General features: G+C 50.3%; 3 protein-coding genes across 9 annotated transcripts in view; all 3 read right to left on the bottom strand.

Moving 5' to 3' along the window:
- Window positions 1-36: 36 nt before the first annotated feature.
- On the bottom strand, window positions 37-6,296 carry LOC115497572 (alpha-1-acid glycoprotein). Its single transcript, XM_030286747.4, has 6 exons — window positions 6,047-6,296; window positions 4,515-4,657; window positions 3,867-3,940; window positions 3,078-3,188; window positions 1,594-1,697; window positions 37-192 (listed from the first exon to the last, which is right to left on the bottom strand). The coding sequence occupies exons 1-6, from the start codon at window positions 6,152-6,154 to the stop codon at window positions 76-78; spliced, it is 657 nt and encodes a 218-aa protein (XP_030142607.4). The 5' UTR covers window positions 6,155-6,296; the 3' UTR covers window positions 37-75.
- Window positions 6,297-7,211: 915 nt separating this feature from the next.
- ORM2 (orosomucoid 2) lies at window positions 7,212-9,554 on the bottom strand. The gene is made up of 6 exons (XM_004174336.6): window positions 9,326-9,554; window positions 8,581-8,723; window positions 8,299-8,366; window positions 7,927-8,028; window positions 7,618-7,718; window positions 7,212-7,422 (listed from the first exon to the last, which is right to left on the bottom strand). Exons 1-6 carry the CDS (start codon window positions 9,434-9,436, stop codon window positions 7,369-7,371), a joined length of 579 nt encoding a protein of 192 aa, XP_004174384.4. The 5' UTR covers window positions 9,437-9,554; the 3' UTR covers window positions 7,212-7,368.
- Window positions 9,555-10,899: 1,345 nt separating this feature from the next.
- Window positions 10,900-19,510, bottom strand: part of COL27A1 (collagen type XXVII alpha 1 chain) — a 203,893-nt gene continuing 195,282 nt past the window's right edge. For 5 of the 7 annotated variants that reach the window (XM_072936676.1, XM_072936679.1, XM_072936678.1 and 2 more), the window contains 12 exons: window positions 18,840-18,893; window positions 17,606-17,668; window positions 17,130-17,183; window positions 16,632-16,667; window positions 16,288-16,305; window positions 15,890-15,925; window positions 15,539-15,565; window positions 15,253-15,318; window positions 14,698-14,866; window positions 14,446-14,555; window positions 13,500-13,718; window positions 10,900-12,956 (listed from right to left, as the gene is read on the bottom strand). In XM_072936676.1, coding sequence (XP_072792777.1) covers window positions 12,810-12,956; window positions 13,500-13,718; window positions 14,446-14,555; window positions 14,698-14,866; window positions 15,253-15,318; window positions 15,539-15,565; window positions 15,890-15,925; window positions 16,288-16,305; window positions 16,632-16,667; window positions 17,130-17,183; window positions 17,606-17,668; window positions 18,840-18,893 — 999 coding nt within the window. In that variant the 3' untranslated portion in view covers window positions 10,900-12,809. Of the gene's footprint in view, window positions 12,957-13,499; window positions 13,719-14,445; window positions 14,556-14,697; window positions 14,867-15,252; window positions 15,319-15,538; window positions 15,566-15,889; window positions 15,926-16,287; window positions 16,306-16,479; window positions 16,550-16,631; window positions 16,668-17,129; window positions 17,184-17,605; window positions 17,669-18,839; window positions 18,894-19,510 lie in introns of those variants that run through there. The other 2 variants (XR_012058523.1, XR_012058524.1) reach the window with 2 other exon arrangements.

The following is a 19,510-nucleotide window of genomic DNA, read 5'->3' as shown; positions in this document are numbered from 1 at the left end:
ACCCTCTGCTCTCAAAAAAAAAAAAAAGGCACCAAATTGTATGCAATTTGAATTAGTTTATTGCCCTGTGTGGGGTCAGTTCCCTGCACTGCCAGGCCAGGGAGTCCCTGGAGCAGGGGCTGCTGTGACTGCAGCCACAGGCTCTGCCTCTGGGCTGTCGCTGCCTTCAGCCTCTTTCACTCGACACACCTCCTGTCAAAACAACAAAAACAGGGTAAGTGAATCTGCCAAGGTGCCAGCAACAGAGAATATACTCAAGAAATAAATATTTTCCTTTCTTCTTTTAGCTGATTATGTCTAAGCAGGCTTCCCTGTGCTGGCCCAGGCACAGAAAATGCTTGCCCAGGTGCTCAGCTCCTGCTGGTGCCATTTTCCAGGTCTGTGCTGGAAAGAGAAAACCAAGTTTCTGGGGCAAAGTTGGAGTATGTGTGCTCTGAAGGAAAGGGGGAGCTCAGACTTTGGGGGAAATAGGTAAAAACCTTGTGCTGCTCAGGCACTCTGCTTAGGTTAAATTCTGTTAATGCCTGTAGCTGACATGGGGCTTTGTGGGTCTGTTCCTGTGCTCTGCTCACATCCACCTCCTTCAGTCTGATGATAAAAGGCCCCAAAATGGTTTCTGTGTTTGTTTAGTTGGTATTTTACTCCTCAGGTGCAGTGGCTTTGGCCAGTAACTGCCAACTCCAATTGCACCAGAACTTGTAAAACACAGACAGTCCTAATTCCCCTCATTCTACCCAAATTTAAATGTGATCCAGAGACTGCAACCACCCCCCACCCCAGTCCACAGCTGCATGCAGTCAATGGAGAGGAGCTGGGCTCTGCCTCCCAGGTGCTGCTCGTTTGCTAATGGGAGAGGAGTCCTGCCCCAGGTGCAGCCCCATTCCCAGGGATTCACTCTCTGTCCTCCATTCCCCTGAACCTGTGGGGTGGTTTTCAAAGCCACCACTTGAGGCTGGAGAAATGCTGGGGACAATGTTGGATCCAGCCTGATGGCTTGGAGTGGGATTTTGGGCACCTCTGAACACTCAGAGCCTGCAGACATGGATGAGCAGATGACCAGGACAGAGCAGCAAAGGTAAGATGTTTTTTACCTTCACTTTGCAAACAGGAGCCCCTGTCAAGCTGACTCAGGGTCTGGCTCATTTACAGGATAAAATGTCTTAAATTGGGTGGCAGAGGTGAGAACTGGACCTGGTTAATGTTTTGGTGGAAAACCTGAAGGAAAAAAATCCCTGGGGCCTCTTGCCCTTTCTACAGCTCCTGGGGGCAGCTGGTCATCGTTAGGGGGCAAAACCTGGGGTTTCAAGGCAAAATCAGGGCAAAAATCCCTTGCCTGTTCCCCCCCTGGCAGGGGTAGGCAGGCAGTTATGAGGGTTCCCAGTGGAGATGCTCAGGTGCAGGCATTTGCTTTAGGGGTGCTATTTCAAACCTCGGTTGAAGCAAGTCTGTGATTATTTAATTCTCTAAGAAATTTCCAACACCTGGAAAAGGTGTCCCCAAGAGCCCAGTTTGGCAGCTGGAGGTGCAGCCCGGGTCTTGCAGCCCTGCCTCGAGGGGGCTGTGGTGGCTCAGGGTGCTCAGGGTGCTCAGTACCGTTTTCCATGGGGCGAACACGATCTGCTCTGCCCTCAGCCCCAGACACTCCACGTGCTGCTCAAACTCCTCCTTGTCGGCTGTGCTGATGCTCAGGCTCCGGGCTGCAGAAGGAGAAGGATTTGTCAGGTGTTAAATATGGACTGGTGGCTTTAGCACAGCCCTTTGTGCCACGCCCTGTCGGAATCTGAGGTATTTAAATGATCCCAAACTGTAGAAAGTCTCTGTCTTTCAGCCCCGCTGCCAAAGCAGAAGCCATAATTGGTCTGTGCTGGTTTCAAGGTTGTTTATTCTGTTTATCTCTAACATGTTCTGCTGCCCTGCCGCAGCTCTGTCCTGCAGGGCAGCGTGTGGGGCTCTGCCCTCAGTGGATGTTACAAACATTAAATACCAGAAACTACCTGTGCTGGATTTACAATAACGTGCCAATATCTGTCACCTACGTTGGACAGTGTGTCCCCAGCCTAAACCAACAGAAAAATGCCAACACCACAGTGAAACATGGAGGGCATGAAGAAGGAGAAAAAGGACAAGGCACACCCAATTTCCTCCTTCTTGTCCCCTTTGGACCCCTAATCTAGAAACCTAAAATTTTACTTTTGCACCCGTGCCACACTTAATTATTACTTATATCAAACACTCAGAGCTTGTAATTCATCCTGTAAGATTGAAAACTCTTTTCCATGGACAGAGATCACAGACAGTGTCTCTGGGGGCTCTGTCCAGGGGGTTCCTGACCCCTGCCAGGGTCCCAGACCTGCCAGGGCAGCCAGAGGGAAGCCCTGGATTCCCACACACAACGCCCCTGTCCTTGCTGCTCTACCTTCCCCACCAGTGCTTGCAGTGGATGTGTGGGGGTCTCTCACCCTCATAGTGAACACACCTGAACAAAACCAACCCTGAGCATCATTTGTTCAATCCTCTCCCAAACAACTCTGGTCCTGTATGCTTAAAGGGGTTGCAGGATGGTTTGATACTCCTGGGGTGTCAGGAGGGACCAAGACAGAGTATGGAGGCAGTTTTCTATATCTGTCTTCAAAATCTCTTAAGCAACTGCTTTGCAGCCTGGCAGGATCATGAGGAGCCTTATCAGAGTCAAAACTGCTGCTTTATGGGTTTGTGGTTAAATCTGATCAGCTTTAGCACTGCAAAGCCACGTGCTCTGCCCTGGGAGCTAAGTACTGAAACATCATGGTTGGATTGAAAATTTTGAGATTTTACAGTGATATCGATGCTGAATTGTATTTGCTTCCTGTTCTTTGAATATTTATGGTATAAGTGGGTTTGGTCTTTTACTTGCTTTCCCTGCTCTGCCAGGAGATGTGGGGTTTAATGGAGTTTGCAGATCCCATGACCCCTGAGAGTTGGTCTCAGGAAAGTCATTGAGTGTTGGTGAAACCAAGCTGCTGTATGGTTTTAGTTGATAACTTTGTGTGTGGGTGTGCTGTGATAGCTTTAAATGACTTTAGGATGGAGTTTCATACCGTAGAGATACTGCCCCAGATAGGTCCTTTCCTTCTGCATTTGGTACTGGATGAGCAAAAGGTTTTCAGAGCTCATGTTCATCAGCATCCCCTCAGTTTGCTGGGTCTTGGCTTGGAGAGAAAAGACACAATAACTCAGATCTGCAGTGCTGCAGCAGCAATAAACTCCAGCCCAGGTGTGGACAGTGATTCAACCTTCAGTAGCAGGTGAATAAAAATGTCCTGAAATACGGTAAATTTTTTGGCTCTTGGTTTATATAAATTGTATTTCTTGAAAATGGGGCTAGGGTGTGAAAGAGCCAAAGTCCCCCAGCTCCTGTGCTGCTGCTGGAATGTGGAATGATGTGTTGGGACTCGGGGTATGTGGGGCCAGTGTGTCCCAGGGGTTGCAATTCCCACCCTGAGACCGGCTCACCCCACTCAGCAAGGAGGAAGCAACTCAGAACAAGAGGCTTCATTAATTAATTCACTGAAACCTGCCACACCTTTCCCCAAGGGATTGTGAAATAACTTCACAAACAGGATGGTGTTCTCCTGCAGGGAAGGGAGCAGGCTGGCTCCTGGCACAGCATTGCTCTGTGGGTTTAATGTGCAGGATAGCAGGGCTGGGATCCCTGGGGTGCCCCAGGAGCAGGAATAACCTGGGTGCCCCTGGCATTGGGGAGCTGTTTGGAGCCCACCAGGCTTCAAAGGCAGGCAGAGACACTGGAAAAAAATGCATAGGGTGAAGGAAATCAGGGACATGGGCCTTTTCTGTGGGCTGGGTGTTACCCCAGCCGTGCTGCTCACCGTCCTTCACCAGCGTGGCATTACCGGCAGCGACTTCCAGGTAGGTCAGGTTGTTGGTAAAACATTGGTCCCCCCTGGAGAGAGAGGGGAAGGGGGTGATGCTGTTGTCTGGAAGGACCAGCAGAGCCCCAGCCCTGCATTGGGCACCTGCCACCTCCTCCTCAGGGTTAACTTCTCCCACTGCTAAAATTGAGGCATTTCTCTGGTGCCTTTGTGGCAGCTCGTGGCCTCAGCCTTGCCATTGGTCCCCCACCCCTTGAAATAACTGAAACCTCAAAGTGCTGCCTGTGTTTGCACAGAAAAACATCCCCTGGAATTCTGACCCTGTGGGGGAAACAGCTTTTGGTGCCTGGCAGAGCCAGCAGCCACGGCACAGGGACTTCTGGAAAGTTCTCCTCCCCTGCAAAGGTCTTCTCCTTGCCTGCATGGCTTGGTGCCTGCTAGACCTCTGCCCTGCAAAACAGTCTGTTGAAATAAATGAGTAAATAAATGAGTAAATAAAGGGGATGGGGGAGAGGTTGCGCTGAGCAGGCAGGAGAAACTCCTTTTGGATAAACCAATCTGGAACAGCGCTCAGATCTTGTGCTGAAAGATTTTAGGGCTGTGGCAGGCAGGGGATGGGTTGAGGGCATGGGGATTGCATCTTACACGGCCACGTAGTGGCTGAGGAGCAGCTCCTGCCCGCTGGCACCGGGCTCCAGGCGCAGGAAAGCGTGGTCGATGAGCAGCATCTCCCCTTGGTGCTGGGGGAACTGGGCAGCCCCTGCCACGTACAGCCACGTCCCCAGCAGCTGTGGGATGGAGGGAGGGACAGCTGCTGACAGCTGTGGGCTTTGCAGGAGGAACCCTGAGATTTCCACCCTCCCCGTGGCAAGATTGGTAGTGCTGCTGGTTCTCTGATGTTCTGCTAGGGCTCTTGCATTGAAACACGGATGAAAAATCAAAACCTCACAATTCCTATAAAGATTTGTAGGAATGGTATGTTTATTACAGCGCTGGCCGCATGTGGGGAATCATTCCCCTCAAAGTGCCCCTAAGGACTCCCGATCCTTTCTTATTACCCTTAACTAATTTACATATCCATAGAATTTCACAATAGGTTAGTTCATATTGATTCTGCTGATTTCGAAGTACACCTACAGCTAGTTGCACTTGTACTCAGTTTTTGTCTGAAAGTACAGAAAAAACTCCCGGGTCTCTCTGTCCCGTTTCAAGATCCGAGGAGTCTTTCTTATCTCTTTAGCTTGGAAATTCGCATTCTCTGTCTTCAGCTGGGGCAGTTCTATTAGTTTTGCAAAGTTACCAGACTAAACAGCATAATTTTACTTATGCTAGCAAGCTCCAAGCGGCACATTTCATCTAAATCCAAATGGATTTCTACCCTGTGAAATTTTCACTCTGTCTCAGCATTGGCAGTGACAAGGTGAAATATGTGCAAATGAACTGGGAGGGGGGAAAAATAATTGTTACAGTGAGTTCATGGGCACTCTGTGCCCCCTTCCCCGGGACCCTGTGACTCTGATCAGATAACCCTGGACCCTCCTTCCTGCCCCAATGGGGTTGGTGGAGAGGGAAGCCCACCCTGTCCAAAGTCTGTATAGACCCCTGACATTTTCTGTTTGCCCTCTTTTGCCTCGCTCTCCCCTAGGATATCACAGAATAAAGAGAGCTGAACCATCTTATCTTGGGGTAAGAGCCTCTTTTGGAAATCTTTGCCATCTCCTGATATACCTCCCCTCAAAGCCTCGGATCTCTGGGCTAGCCTGATAATTTAGGGGGCTGAGAGGGGGGGAAGGTCAAATAATATCTGAGTGTGGGGGCTGGGAAGGGGGCTGGCACCGGCTGTGCTCCGGCAGGGTCAGGGCAGCCCGGCTTTGTCGCGGGGGATGTACACCAGAAAACACCCAGCCCACCCGCCTTGTTGGAAGATCCCTGTTGGGAACCTGAGAAAAATGGGTAATTCCAGGTTGTCTTGGGCAGCAAACATTTCCCGTTCGCTGCAGGTGTTTCGCTGGCAGCACCTCGGCAGATGCACGGGGGGACAAGGGACAGCGAGCTCAGCAGCGCAGCCTGAAGGTGTGGCAGCGTGGGGAGCCCCCCGTGTCCCCCGTGCCCCCCGTGCCCCCCGTGCCCCCCGTGTCCCCGTGTCCCCCGTGTCCCCCGTGCCCCCCGTGTCCCACCTTGGTGGCCGTGGAGCTGTCGGGGCGCTGTGCTCCGCAGGGCGCAGCATCCGCGGGCAGCAGCGCTGCGAGCCCCGGGAGGAGCAGCAGCAGCCTGGCCGAGCCCATGGCTGGCCCAGCCCGGTCCTGCCCGGACGGACAGACAGACGGACAGATAGGCGCTGCCGGCTCCTGCAGCTCTGCTGGGAGGGGACAGGACGTGCCCGGCGCTGCCGGATCTGTGCCCGTGTCGCAATCGGAGCCTTTCGGGGCGATGCCCGAGGCAGAGCCGCGTTCTTGGCACTTGCCCCGGCCTCGGATGTGGCTGCTGGCAGGAGTGGGCTGTTGGTGATGCAGTTACTGCATTTAAAACTTCAACCTGCCCTAAATCTGCCCATTTTCTCCCTGTGAGCAGCTGTGAGCACCTCTTGCTCTGCTGTTGAGATGTGCAGCCCTCCCTGCGCTGGTTTGGTTGCAGAACCCCCACCCCAATCTCAGGCAAAGCCCAAGGGGGCTTTGAAGAGAAGGTGCTTTTGCAGTGCTTGCCAAAACTGGCCTTAGAAGCGGTGCTTATGGGCCTCAGAGGTCACCCCTGTCCTGTTGGACACATCCCCTGTGCAGCTCCCTGACCCCCCGTCCTGCTGCTGTCCCTGTGTGTCAGCCAGGCAGGTTTGTTCCTCTGGCATTGTGTGTGCCTGTTCCTCCCCGGCAGCAGAACCTCCCTGAACACTTTGGTCTGCCTCTGGGTGATGGTTTTCCCCATCCTCCCCCCTTTCCCCTCCTCAGAGAGACCTGGGGAAGGTGCAGTGTCCCCTCTTGTCACCTCACCCTGCAGTGACCCCTGCACAAGCCTGTGGTGTCAATGGAGCCTTGTGGGATTTAGCTTGAAAATTGAAGGTGGGGATGTTCATGTGCTGAGAGTGCTGTGGTGGGGGAGACTCGAGGGGCTTGGCAGGTCTGTGTGTCACCCTGATGGGTGGGTGCTCATGTCCCAGTGCCCTGACCCTGGGAGGGTCCCCTGCCACCACAGAGCCGACATGAGGGATGTGCCTCTTTGCCCACTGCCACGCTTGGCCCTGGTTGGGTTTTGTCTGGAGCGTTTCACATCTCTGGGTGGGTTTGGAGGTGCAGCACCATGGGCAGGGCAGGCAGGAGGGTGCCCCAGAGAAGATGGAGCAGCCAGTGGTTGAAATGTAGGAGTTTATTTTGGGCCCAGTTGAGAACAGTGAAACTGGGTGTTTAATCCAGGAGGAAAAACCAAAACATGGATAGGATAAAGGTTCTGAGGCTGTGCTGAGCCTGGAGGAGGATGAGGATGGAGCAGCTGACCCGGTCCATGGGGGTTACCCCAGCTGAGGATCTGCATTGTCTTCACCCCCGGGCAGGGGACAGGCATGCTGGGGGAGAGGAGATCAGCTCTTGGAGCTCCCTCACCCCAGGACCACCAGGAATGGCTGAGGCTCGAGGGGGAGTGGGGATGCACAGCAGGGAAGCTGTGCTGGGGGACCAAATTTACATTCCCCCCAGAACCTCATCCCAGCTGGGACCAGAACCTGGCCTGGGGCTCATCCACCCTGGAGAGGGGTTTGTACCTCTATGGAAGTGTGGAACACCTCGTCCTCAGTGAAGCCCAGGCACTGCAGGTGGGCTTTGAACTCCTCCATGTGCTCCTTGCTCACATTGGGTGTCCGTGCTGTCAGAGAAATGGAGGAGGGAGGGAAAGAAATTGAGTTTTAGAGTTGATTTGCTCCTGGGTAATCCCTGTAGTGCAGATGGGGAGCTCACTGCCTGTCCCCATCTTTCCCCTCTCTGTATCAGGGGAAAAGGGTTTTTTTGCCCTGCTTGTGAGGACTGGAGATGTCCAAGCCCCTTGATTTGTCCCTGGGGAAGCATCTGCTCACCTGAGAGACTCAGACTTGGGAAGTCAATGTTGATGTGGTTCAGGATCAGCAGGTCTTTGTCGCTTTGGATCAGTCTGGCCATGGAAACCACCCCGTTTTCAACTGGAAGGTATGGAGAGAGTGAGATTTCCCCATGAGGATCCACCCCATGCTGAGGCTCATCCCCTTTCATCCTCGTGACTCATCCCAGTGGGGACCACTCTGGTCCCACAGTGCTGCCACAGACGTGCTGTGTGGTGGAAGAAATTTTTTCCCCCACCTCCAGACATGATTTTAGGTGTAAAAGGCTCAGGGTGCCACATACTGGGGGGCAGAAGCAGGAGGGTTCAAGGGCTGGCTGAGTCCCCCCATCCCATCCCAGTGGAGCTTTACCATGGGCCATGGTGGAGTTCTGCTGGAAGACCTGGATCGTGGAGTTCTTCACCACACATGTCTCATTCCTGTGGGGCAGAGAGGTCAGAGGGAGCAAATACCCCCAAGCTTACCCCAGCCAACCCTGAGGGATTTGGAACATGAGCAGGACGGCAGAGCTTAAATAAATGTGGTACAGCTGCTCTCCAACCCCGAATTTGTGAGGTGTCTCAGCCCCGAGGGTAGAAATGCCCCTGGGGATGGGGGAGCCAGATCAGGGTATGAATGAATCCCTGTCCTTACATTCTTATGATTTCGGTGCAGTTGAGCTCGTCCTCGTGGCTGCCTGGAGAGAAGGAAAAAGCGGCGAATGTCACTGCCCTCAGCTCTGCCAGGTGAGGGGGATACCTGGAGGCACCAGCGATGTAGAACCACTGTCCCAGGATCTGCAGAGGGAGCAGAGTGGGGAGGGTCAGAGGGGCTGTGCCAGGTTCACCCGCAGGCACCCCGTGAGTGAGGCAAACGGGCAGCAGCAGCTGTAGGTGATGCCCTGGGCAGGATCCAGGCTGGGTGAGCGTCTCTGGGTTTGTCCCAGCAGTGCTCCAGCTCCCAGGATAACCAGTTCTTTCTGCAATGGTGTTTCTCCTGCTCCAGGCCAGGCTGCCATTGCTTTCCTCCCATTAAAAGCTCCCGAGGGAATAAATATTGTTTATACAGTGACGGGTTTGCAGATGGAGACTCGTGACCTGTGCCACCATCACTTGAAGGACTTAAAATAGAGCGCTGAGGCATTGGGGTGGTGCTGCCCAGCCTGGCTGGCAAGGAGATGGAAGCAGGATCCCCTAAAAGTGCCTGCTTGTGAGATTATGGGTGCCCAGCTGCAAGGCTTCATCCCTTCCCTGTGCAGCAGTCTGGATTTTTTTTAGGAGAACAACCACGGGCAGGCAGTGAGATAAACACTGAGCTGCCAATGCTCCTGCCATGAGCTCCTGCCATGTCCATGAGGGCTGGGGGTGCTGATAGGAAAGGAGAGGAGGGCAGGGCTTACCTGAGGGATGGTGGTGTTGTCGAAGGTGATCGGGACAAGCGGGGCACAGCTTTGGGGCTCGGTGGCCAGGGCCAGGGGCAGCCCCAGGAAGAGGGTGAGGGTGGCCAACATCTCCTGGCTGTCTAGGAGGATGCTCCTGCTCTGCCAGGCTTTGCTCAGCTCTGTCCCTTATATAGGGCTGCCAGCACCGCCGGACATCCCCAGCACCAACGTCCCTGTTCCGCTGCTGGGCTGTTTGCTCAGGCGTGAAGCAATTGCAGGTGGAGGAAATTCAGCTTGCAAAATCTTGGATTTCTCCAGCACAGAGGGAGGAAACACCCTCCCCTCCTCACCCCAACCTAACGCTTCCCCAGTGCAGGCTTTTGTTCTCAGAAACTGCAATTAATTTTGTGGGTGCCAGGCGAAGTGCTCGGCAGCTTCAGGTGTGTTTGGAGACCTTGGGGACACTGAGGGCAGCGGGACATGGCTTTCACAGGGCAAAGAAACCCTCAGGGACGTGGCTGGCTGGCAGCTCTAAGAGCTTATCCACACTCACCTGGTTTCCCCCTGGGGCAGATGCCATGGGGGATTCCATGGGCTGCGGGCCTTGGCTATGAGGCAGGGAACTCACACATTTTAAAAACCTTTTTAAGTTTTAACATTAAAAATTACAACTTCTTTAAATGCAGCATCTCCCTATTCAACAGCGCCGTACAGCTCCCCTGATGTTGGCATCGTAATCAAGTGTGGTGATTAATTAATTAGACATGTTTGCTTTCACCCTGCCCTCAGCAGCTGTTGGGGACCTGTGGCTCGGGGCTGGTGCCGGGAAGGGCTGAGCAGGGCTGGGCAAACACGACTGGGCCCCTGCCTGCTGCCCCGTCACAACCGGCACTGCCCAGGCAGCTCCTCTGCTTTTTGTCCCAAAAAAAACAGGTTTTCCCCCCTTTGCTTCCTTCTTTTCCTTTGACACCCTCTTTTTTTGCCCCCTGCTGTTGCCCTCATCTTTCCCCTTTTCTCTCCCTTAGTTTTCCCCCCTCCTACTTTCCCCCCACCCCAATTTCACCCTACATCTTCCTTTCCTTTTATTTCCTTTCATTTCCTTTTATTTAATTTCCTTTCCATTTTTTTCCTTTCCATTTTATTCCATTCCATTTTTTTCCTTTCCATTTTTTCCTTTCCATTTTTTCCATTCCATTTTATTCAATTCCATTTTATTCCATTCCATTTTATTCCTTTCCATTTTTTCCTTTCCATTTTTTTTTGCTTTCCTTTTTTTATTTCCTTTTTTTTTCTTTGCATTTTTTCTTTCCTTTTTTTCCTTCCCTTTTTCCCCTTTCCCCTTTATTTTCTTTTCTTTCCCCTTTCTTTCTCCCTCTTGCTCCCCAGCACTGTGGCAGGATGGGGACAGGGATGAGGCGCAGCAGCTGGGAGCCAAGGGGATCCTGATTTTGTTGTGCATTTGGCATCACAGGAAGGTTTGGGGTGTGGGTTTGTCTCCTCAGATCACTTGGGGGAACCCCTGGGACATGGGGTATTTCTGCACCTCTTACCCACCTAGTTTCTTGTGAAGGGAAAAAAAACAAACCAAACCATTCCAGTCCTGTTCCATTGCCTCAGTTTTAAATATTTATTTAAAGTTAAAAAAAAAAAAAAAGGAAAAGAAAAGGAGAAAAAAAAAAAGCTTTAAGGAGAACAAATGGTAACTGCAGCCTTGAGAAAACACAAAACCAATGGCACGGGATGAGAAATGGAGGGATCTGGAGTTTGGGGGGTTGCAGGGAGGCAGCGAGTGATGGGTGGTGTGATTTTGGCCTGGGGATGAGGTATTTCTGGCAGGGGCTGCGTGGAGGGCGAGGTATTAGGGACAGATCCTGTTAACCTTTTCTGATGGTGATTGGGAACCAACCAGCAGGCAGTAGTGACAAAAAAAAATACAGAAAGAGAGACTCACAGATAATTTTTTTCCCCTCAAAAAAATAAAATCCATAGTCCATATGAGACATGAAAACTTCAAACAGGCACTGAAGAGTTTCTGATACAGTACAGCTCTGATTACATCAATATTATTCCTTATATAGAATTAAAGATTACCATAATTATCCTCTTTAAAAAAAAATCCTCCAAATTTACATATAGAGACTAAATTTCTACAAAACTTAACAGAACAAAACCCTTCCAGGCTTGGCTGGGTTCTGAAACAAGGTACCATCACGTCAGTCTTGACAGAGGGGCCGAGGGAAGAGCTGCAGAGCTGGGTTTAAACATGAGCTTAGTCCAAGGAGTCGTGTGGGCAACTCAGTACAGCCCAACTCAACAACTCCAGAGGAGCTCTCTGAGGCTCAACACTTCTAGATGAGCTGTGTCACTCACTCCCTCCCAAAGCAGTGAAGTGCTGATGAAGGAAAACACAACAAAAAAAGCAAATTTGCTTGTAAATTATCCCGTAAGTGATGTTGGCTGTGGTGTGGGTTGTTTTATTGACACCCATGGCCACTGAAGGATCCCTTTTAAGGTGTCTGTTTCTCTGATTTAACTGTAGAACACAATCTCCTCTCTTAACAGAGAGATCATTCTATGGGGCTTTTTTTTTTTGAGTCTGTGGCAAGACATTGTAGCACCTTCACAACCTTAAATAAAATCATATATATAAAATAACACACTTTTTTAAGAGCACCAGAGATTTCACAGTGAGAGGTAGAAACAAATCAGATGAGCCCATTCCCTCTCTCTATTTTAGCACCAATCTCTTCCCCTCTCCTCTTTCCATTCCCCCTTCTTGGCTTCATGACTCTCCTCTACTCCAACACCACACGTTGAGAGGGAGTGTTGATTAAACTCATGGAAGGAGGAACTTGGCTTTTTTTTCTTTTTTTTTTTTCCTTTTTCTTTTTGCTTTAAATAATATAATATATATATTTTGTTTCTTCTAATATTGCACATCAAAATGCTTCCTGTACACAGAGCAGCCAGATTCAACTTGCAGCTCCGCCTGGGAGACCTGATGCAGCACGTGGCTGTCCAGAAGGTGACAAGCTCTGAGAGGGAAGCTCTATTTTTTTTTTTTTTTAATCATTTTTTTTTCCAATGGAAAGGACATTTGGTAACTCGGGAACCAGACAAAAATGGTTGGGTGGGTGGATGGGGGGGGGGAAAGAACAAAAAAACCCACACGCTGCAAGTCGCTTGAGGTTTCTCTCAATGTTTTCTTTGGTCATGGAAAAAGCTTTATGTGTGGAACCACAACATCCAGTCCTCTGATCCCTTTTCACTGCTCACGTCCTGACTGATGCCCGCTTCCCCCACCTCCTTGTTCCTCCTCCTTCCAACAACTGGCTGAGTTCAGTAGATCATGGGTTCTTGGAGACCTTGAGCCAAAGGCTGGAGCAAGAGTTGGCCCAAAAGATACAGCCCAGCTGTCCGTGCTGCAGAGAGGGGGGACAGCCCCTGTAGGGACAGGCCATGGTGGGGTTGGAGCCTCAGAGCCCGGGACCCATAGCTTGGCTCAAAGGAAGCAGACAGGGCCGACCTCGAGGTGATACTGCTGTCCTGGCTGGGAGGGGGGCAGGTTGTGGATGCTGACAATGGGCAGCTGCTGAGGGTCCTGTGTCCGGAAGGAAAAGAGGGTCCGGTGCCAGCGCCCGTCCTTGATCTGCGTGGGGAGGGGGACAGAGAGAAAGCTGATCAGCCAGGGGGTCAATCCTGCTGGATTCCATGAGGTGTAAGCCTGAAATCCCTCTCTGAGACAAGGGCCTGTCCCTTGGGCTGAGCAGGGCTGGGGTGGGTTTAGAGAGCATTTTGGGGATGCTTTATCAGGCTGATGAAAGCTGAGCTTGAGTGGCACCACCAAGACAAAGTCCTAATGCTGTGAGCCTGAGTGGAGCCCTGTGTCCCCTCGGTCTGTGTGGCATCAGACAAGAGCCAGGGTCACCACCCATGGGGAGCCAGTCCCCCTTCTGTCATTTAACTGCTGCTATCCAAGACAAGCAACTTCAGAATTTCATCTTTTGCTTTCTGTTTGAAGGCCATCCGCTTCACAGGAGCTGCTATAGCATCCTGGACTGGAAAATTAGTGGAGAACTGGTAAACCTGACCCTTCTCCCTTGTAGGATGAACAGCACAGGTGTTACTTGAGCCTCAGAACGGGCTCTGGCATTTCTCTCCACTTCTTGCTCCCTCTTTCACAGTGACATACCTTGCAATCATCAGCTGCCACTTCTGGCCGGAGCTGCCCGCTGGCCTCAAACACCTGCCCGTTCCAGGCCCTGAAGCGCACGGCTTTCTCCGAGGGGCTCTCAGAGGAGCCCTCCCGCCAGACAGAGGTGTTCAGGCAGTGGATGGTGATGTGCTGCACCACCTCCGAGCTCAGCAGTCGCAGGAAGTTCATCTGGACTCTCCCGATGTCAAAATCCAGCTGTAAGGTGACAGAGAGGTCACAGGGATGCCCTGTAGAGGGGCTGAGGGGAGCAGGGTTAGTGCAGGGTGGGACAGCAAAGCGGGTCCCTGTCCTCTGCTTCATTCTGCACCAGTGTCCAGAGCTGGATCTGATGTGAATATGGGCATGAGGACCAGATGCCAAGTCCTTCTGGAAAGTTTTCATGGGGACACAGCAGGTCCTCTGCTTTGCAGAACAAACTAGAAGGTTCTTAAGTAGGAGGAAAAGAATGTAAACTTCAAACTCAATACACTTACAAAGCAGGTTCCAGTTCATCTGCAAATGAGCCCACATATTGCTATTTGTATTTTTAGTACAGGTACTTCCTTAACAAAAATCCCATAGCAATAACTTGATTGGAAACTTGTGTATTTAGGCTGACCTCACTTCTCCAGGTGGCAGAAAACAAAATGCAAGAGTGACCCAAACACAAGCCAAGTCAATAAAGGATTTGGGAGCAGCATGTTTGTGAAATTACTGGTCACGTTAAGACTATGGGTTCATTAAACATCACTGGAACACAGGGCTTTGTCTTGAGCCTCAGGTGTGTTTTTTTAACTTCTGAGAGCAGTTCTGAGTGTTACAGTTGCACTAATGTTCTCCCAACCTGTGTGCTGTGTCCTTGTGGTCACTGTCCAGTGTCCTGGCACAACACATGCTGTGTAAATATTTGGGAAATGCTGCTCTGGGGCTGGGCTGTGCCTACCTTGGAGACAGTGACAGGGCTGAGACATGTCTGGCCACCGTTGGTGAAGTTACAGATGACCTGAATGGTGTCTGAGGAGCAGCCAAGGTTTGGGTCAATCCAGTAGGTACCTGAGGAAAGAGAGGATTTGGGGATTAACAAGGACACTTAACCTTTTCTGTGCATGACAAAAGGACAGTTTTGGTGTCTTGGTGACAGGTCCCAGGGAAGGAGACCACGTGGAACAGCCTTTGCACATTTGGGGCTTCCTACCATCCGTCATCTTCTGTTCACAGTTCATGAGGTCCCGGCAGATGCGTGCAGGGTTTTCCTTGGTTCCCAGGGGTCTTTTGATGCTCTGAATGAGGTTGCTGAGGTAGTGTAGAGTCTTAAAGATCTCCCCTCCATGGTCCAGCATGAGAACGTCTGGATGTTGGTAACCCTGGAGAGGAAAAAAGGTAAGTCAGGGGTGCCTTGGGAGCACTGAGGGCTGTAACCACAAGGGTTTGTACATCATTTTGAGAAAAATCAGTGTCAAAGACAGACTCTGCTGGCTTGGGGCCAGTGAGCCACAGGCCTTATATTGTCCCAAACAGGACATTGCTGAAATGCTGGCAAAGTCACAGTGACAAAGTCAGGAGGTCTGAAGCTTCACAAACCAGTGACACAGCAGAATGTGACTTTTGCCTGCATAAATTCCAGATATTCCATTAGAACAGTGACAAATCAGGGCTTTGTATAAACCTTCTGCACACAGAAAGCACTGATGAGACCATTCCCAGCCTCCAGCCCAAGCAAAGACCAGGGACTTAAAAAATGCCGTCATACCTCTCTCTTGAGCGCGGCGTTGGAGTCGATCAGTGTCTGGAAAGCTGCCCCAAAGCCATCTTGTTGCTGGTGGGGTGTGAAAAAGATGGAAACTGAGATTGTTAGAAGTTGAGCATGCCCTGATGCAAGAAAACACTTCTCAGTCTAAGGCTGCAGTTCAAGCACTGCTCTGCTAACAGAGCATCTCCTGCTGGACCCGAGTGTGTGTCGTCAAGGTCCCAGCAGCACCTCAGCTCTGCAGGACTTGTGATCATCATTAACAAACTTACAGAGAATGGCAACTTACAAACGAGGCTGGAACTCCTGGCGGTCCCTGGAAATCAGAGGAAAAAAGGGGCATCAGCCAGAAGTTGGTCAGTCACTGGTGCACAGATATTCAGCCATGGCCTTTGAAATCCCCGTTCCCGTGGAGCCCCTCAGTGCAGAAAAGTAAGAGAGGCAACAATGCTGGCTCTATAAAACTCCTGGGGATGGTTTGGACTAAAGCACAAGAAACACTGGTCCATTCACACACATGGTTTTGCATATGAGGAATGGGGCTAAGCCATAATTTCCAGTGAGGGAACAGTCCCTCTGGAGATATCATGCCAACCATTTCAGCTTGTTTCACTCATGAACCCTTCCCACAGATACATACCGGAGGGCCAGGGTGTCCTCGTGGGCCTGGAGGACCCTAAAGGCAGAGTGGCATCAGTTAGTGAAATAGTTCCAGTTTTTATTTAAATTTCTTATGGTTTTTACCAGCAGGAATCTGTTCCCAGCTGGATTTTTACACCTCACAGCAGCTTGTCCCTCAGAACTTTCAAAAGATGGGCCGTGGCCCCATTTTGTCCCTGCTCTGGGTACATCTGTCTACACCTGGTCTATTCCTGCTGCATCCCTTGTTCCCAGCCCTTTCAGCTCCTCAGTTGTCACTAATGCCAGGTACTCATTCCAGGTGTGCAATTACCCACCCTGCAGATTTACACATGCTAAAAGCAACTGGTTTATTTAAATACAAGGTATCAGTCAGAAAAAGGGATGTCAGATACTTACCCTTGGACCTTGAAGACCCTGCAGGGGGAAAAGAAGTGCAGAAGCTGTCAGAAAATGCTCATTACTGACCCAAAAATCTCCCTGTACACCCATGTGCTGCTCCCAAGGCAAGGGCTGGGTGCTGTACTGGACATACCACAGTTGTGGACAGCATGGTGAAGTGTTGCTGGGTTAAGGAAATGGAAATTTTACCAGCAGAGTGGTGTGGATGTGTGTACACATCTGTAAGCAGTGTCTTGCCCTCGTGGGAGCCTGATGCACCCTGTGGTCACAGCAGAGCCCAGAGTGACTCTTGATTGTTCAGAGTCACTCTTAGGGGCACCCGGGGTGGGACCAGCACTTACCATCTCCCCACGGCTGCCTTTGTCTCCCTTGGGCCCCTGCAAAGCACAGGAGGTGACTGTCACTGACCATGCACAAGCTGCCCTGCTGCCCCCAGATTAGGGCAGGCAGGGATTTTTAACACTTCCAAAAATCAAGTGGTTGCCAGTTTAATACATTAAAAAAAAAAAAATTAAATTTGTTTCCCCCGCCCCAGGCCAAGGTCTTTAGAAAATCTGGCTTTCAAAAATCTGCAATAACACTCTGGTCTTCCAGTCTATTGAAAACCTTGCACTTCTGTATTGCTGCTCCTCACTTTTCAGCTAATAACTTTCCAGCAACTGTCCATGCAGCCAGAGACTAAGCCTGCACTTTTCTGAAGCTGCTGATCTTAAAACCCATTTTGTTTTCTTGGTTACAGCAGGATTTGGGGGTTACTTGTGCTGGCCTCAAACATCTTGGATCTCAGGCATTTAAACTATTATAAAAAATACAGGCAGGAAAGAAGTGTGGATACTTACAGGGCTTCCCATGGGACCCTGAATGCCCAGAGGACCAATAATTCCTTCTTTTCCCTAGGAAAGAAAAGACTTTTGAACCACCACATAGGATCTGACAGTCATTTTCACTAGGGCAGACTCAGGGAAGATCTGAATCTTTGCTACTTTTCAGCAGCTTGGTGGTGGTCTTTGCTGTAGCTGGAATAAAAAACTATTTCCAACTGCAAGTCCAAAGAGACAAGTCCTCACAGTGTGGTTGTCATGAGCCTTGTTAAACCTCAGAAATTCCATAAATAGAAGGATTTCAGTGTAGCTGGAGCGCTCTGTGCAGCGTGGCTCTCTCCAAGCCCTGTGCAGGTGTGGTCACCTACAGCTGTGAGGCTCAGAGGTGGTGCTGTGACCTTGAGCACCGTGCTCCTCACAGCCCCTGGAGCCTCACAGAAATGGGGGTGAAGGAAGAAAATCCTCCCAAACCCACAAACTGGAAAACCACTCACCATGAGACCCGGTGGCCCACGTGGTCCCTGAATGCCTTTGAACCCAAGGTCTCCTGGGGGGCCCTGCAAGCAAAAAATGAGATGTGAGGTCCACTAATGTCGGAATCTGAGGTGTTGATGATTCTGAGATTGTAGAAAGTCTCTGTCTTTCAGCCCCGCTGCCAAAGCAGAAGCCATAATTCGTCTGTGCTGTTTCAAGGTTGTTTATTCTGTTTATCTCTAACATGTTCTGCTGCCCTGCCGCAGCTCTGTCCTGCAGGGCAGCGTGTGGGGCTCTGCCCTCAGTGGGATGGTACAAACATTAAATACCAGAAACTACCTGTGCTGGATTTACAATAACATGCCAATATCTGTCACCTACGTTGGACAGTGTGTCCCCAGCCTGAACCAACAGAAAAATGCCAACACCACAGTGAAACATGGAGGGCATGAAGAAGGAGAAAAAGGACAAGGCACACCCAATTTCCTCCATCTTGTCCCCTTTGAACCGCTAATCTAGAATCCTAAATTCTACTTTTGCACTCATGCCACACTTAGTTATTACTTATATCAAACACCCAGAGCTTGTAATTCATCCTGTAAGATTGAAAACTCTTTTCCATGGACAGAGATCACAGACAGTGTCTCTGGGGGCTCTGTCCAGGGGGGTTCCTGACCCCTGCCAGGGTCCCAGACCTGCCAGGGCAGCCAGAGGGAAGCTCTGGATTCCCACACACTAAATAACCAAACCCTGCATTTATGTCCTTGCTTAGAGCTCTGTTTTAAGGACAGGGGTGCTGCCTCTTGTCTATGGGACAGGGAAGATCCAATTTGTTGTAAATTCTTTCCCCAGTCCTGCTTTTCAAGGCTTTTTATTTCAACAGAAAACAAACATTTTCCTTTTCACCAGGGAAATTATATGGTGATAAAATGAGCCTGAATTTCAAGTCAAGGCTCTCAGTGCCAGGGATGCACGTCGGTGTCTCAGGTACAGGCTGATGGATGATGCTGGAAATACAAATGTCAGAAAGGAGGAAAACAGCCACAGAATCTCTAGGACTGCCTTTTTCCTCCAACAAAGCATATGTAAGCACACACTCATTTAACAAATGAAGATTCATAAACTAAAGAAAGATGGGATCAAAATTCAATTTCCATAGTTTCTGCAGAGCTGCTAGCAATGCAACAAGTGTTGCAATACCTGTCCCCAGTAAAGTGAGAGTAGAAAACCAACTGGTCACCAGCAGCCTCTTACCTTTGGCCCAAACAGTCCTGCAATCCCTGGGAATCCTGCCTCACCGAAGTCTCCCTACACGGGACAGCCAAGACAAACACAAGAACAAAGGACAACAGTAAATTCACACTGATGGCTGGAGATGTCACTCAGAGATGCACCACGAGTTCAGCAGCTCCAGAGAAAGAGAAATCTGTGCTTATCCCTCAGTCTAAGCAGGACTGATGAGAAAGAAGAATGAGAAAAACCTGGAGGAGGAGCTACACAAACATCAGGCTAGAAGCAAACCACCTGATCTCTTAGATCTCACCAGTGCCACCTTTTTGCCCCCAAAATGGGAGGCAAACCTACACAATTCCTAGCAGATACTTCTCTGGCTTGGCCCAGCAGAAGCAGGATGCAGAGCATCTACTCTGAGATTGATCTTGGAATTTCATGCTGCAAAATAACAGCCTAAAAGTTCTTTTAAACAAGCTCCTCTTTAATTTTGAATACAAACTGGACTGGCCTACTAATTCAAACTGTAATTTTAAACTATGCTCATTCAAGCTGTTAAAAAAATGCATGTTCCTACAACATAACCTCCCACTCAAGCCCGGGAAAACCATGCATATCCCTAATTCTTTTCCAATTCAACTCTGCGGGGATTTCCCCTCAGTTTTGTAAGAAAAATAATAATAAAATAGTTGAAA

Source organism: Taeniopygia guttata, chromosome 17, assembly GCF_048771995.1.
Source record: "Taeniopygia guttata chromosome 17, bTaeGut7.mat, whole genome shotgun sequence".
Taxonomy (NCBI): Eukaryota; Metazoa; Chordata; class Aves; order Passeriformes; family Estrildidae; genus Taeniopygia; species Taeniopygia guttata.
Note: the sequence above shows the minus strand (reverse complement) of the source record. Positions and strands in the feature narration are given on the sequence as shown.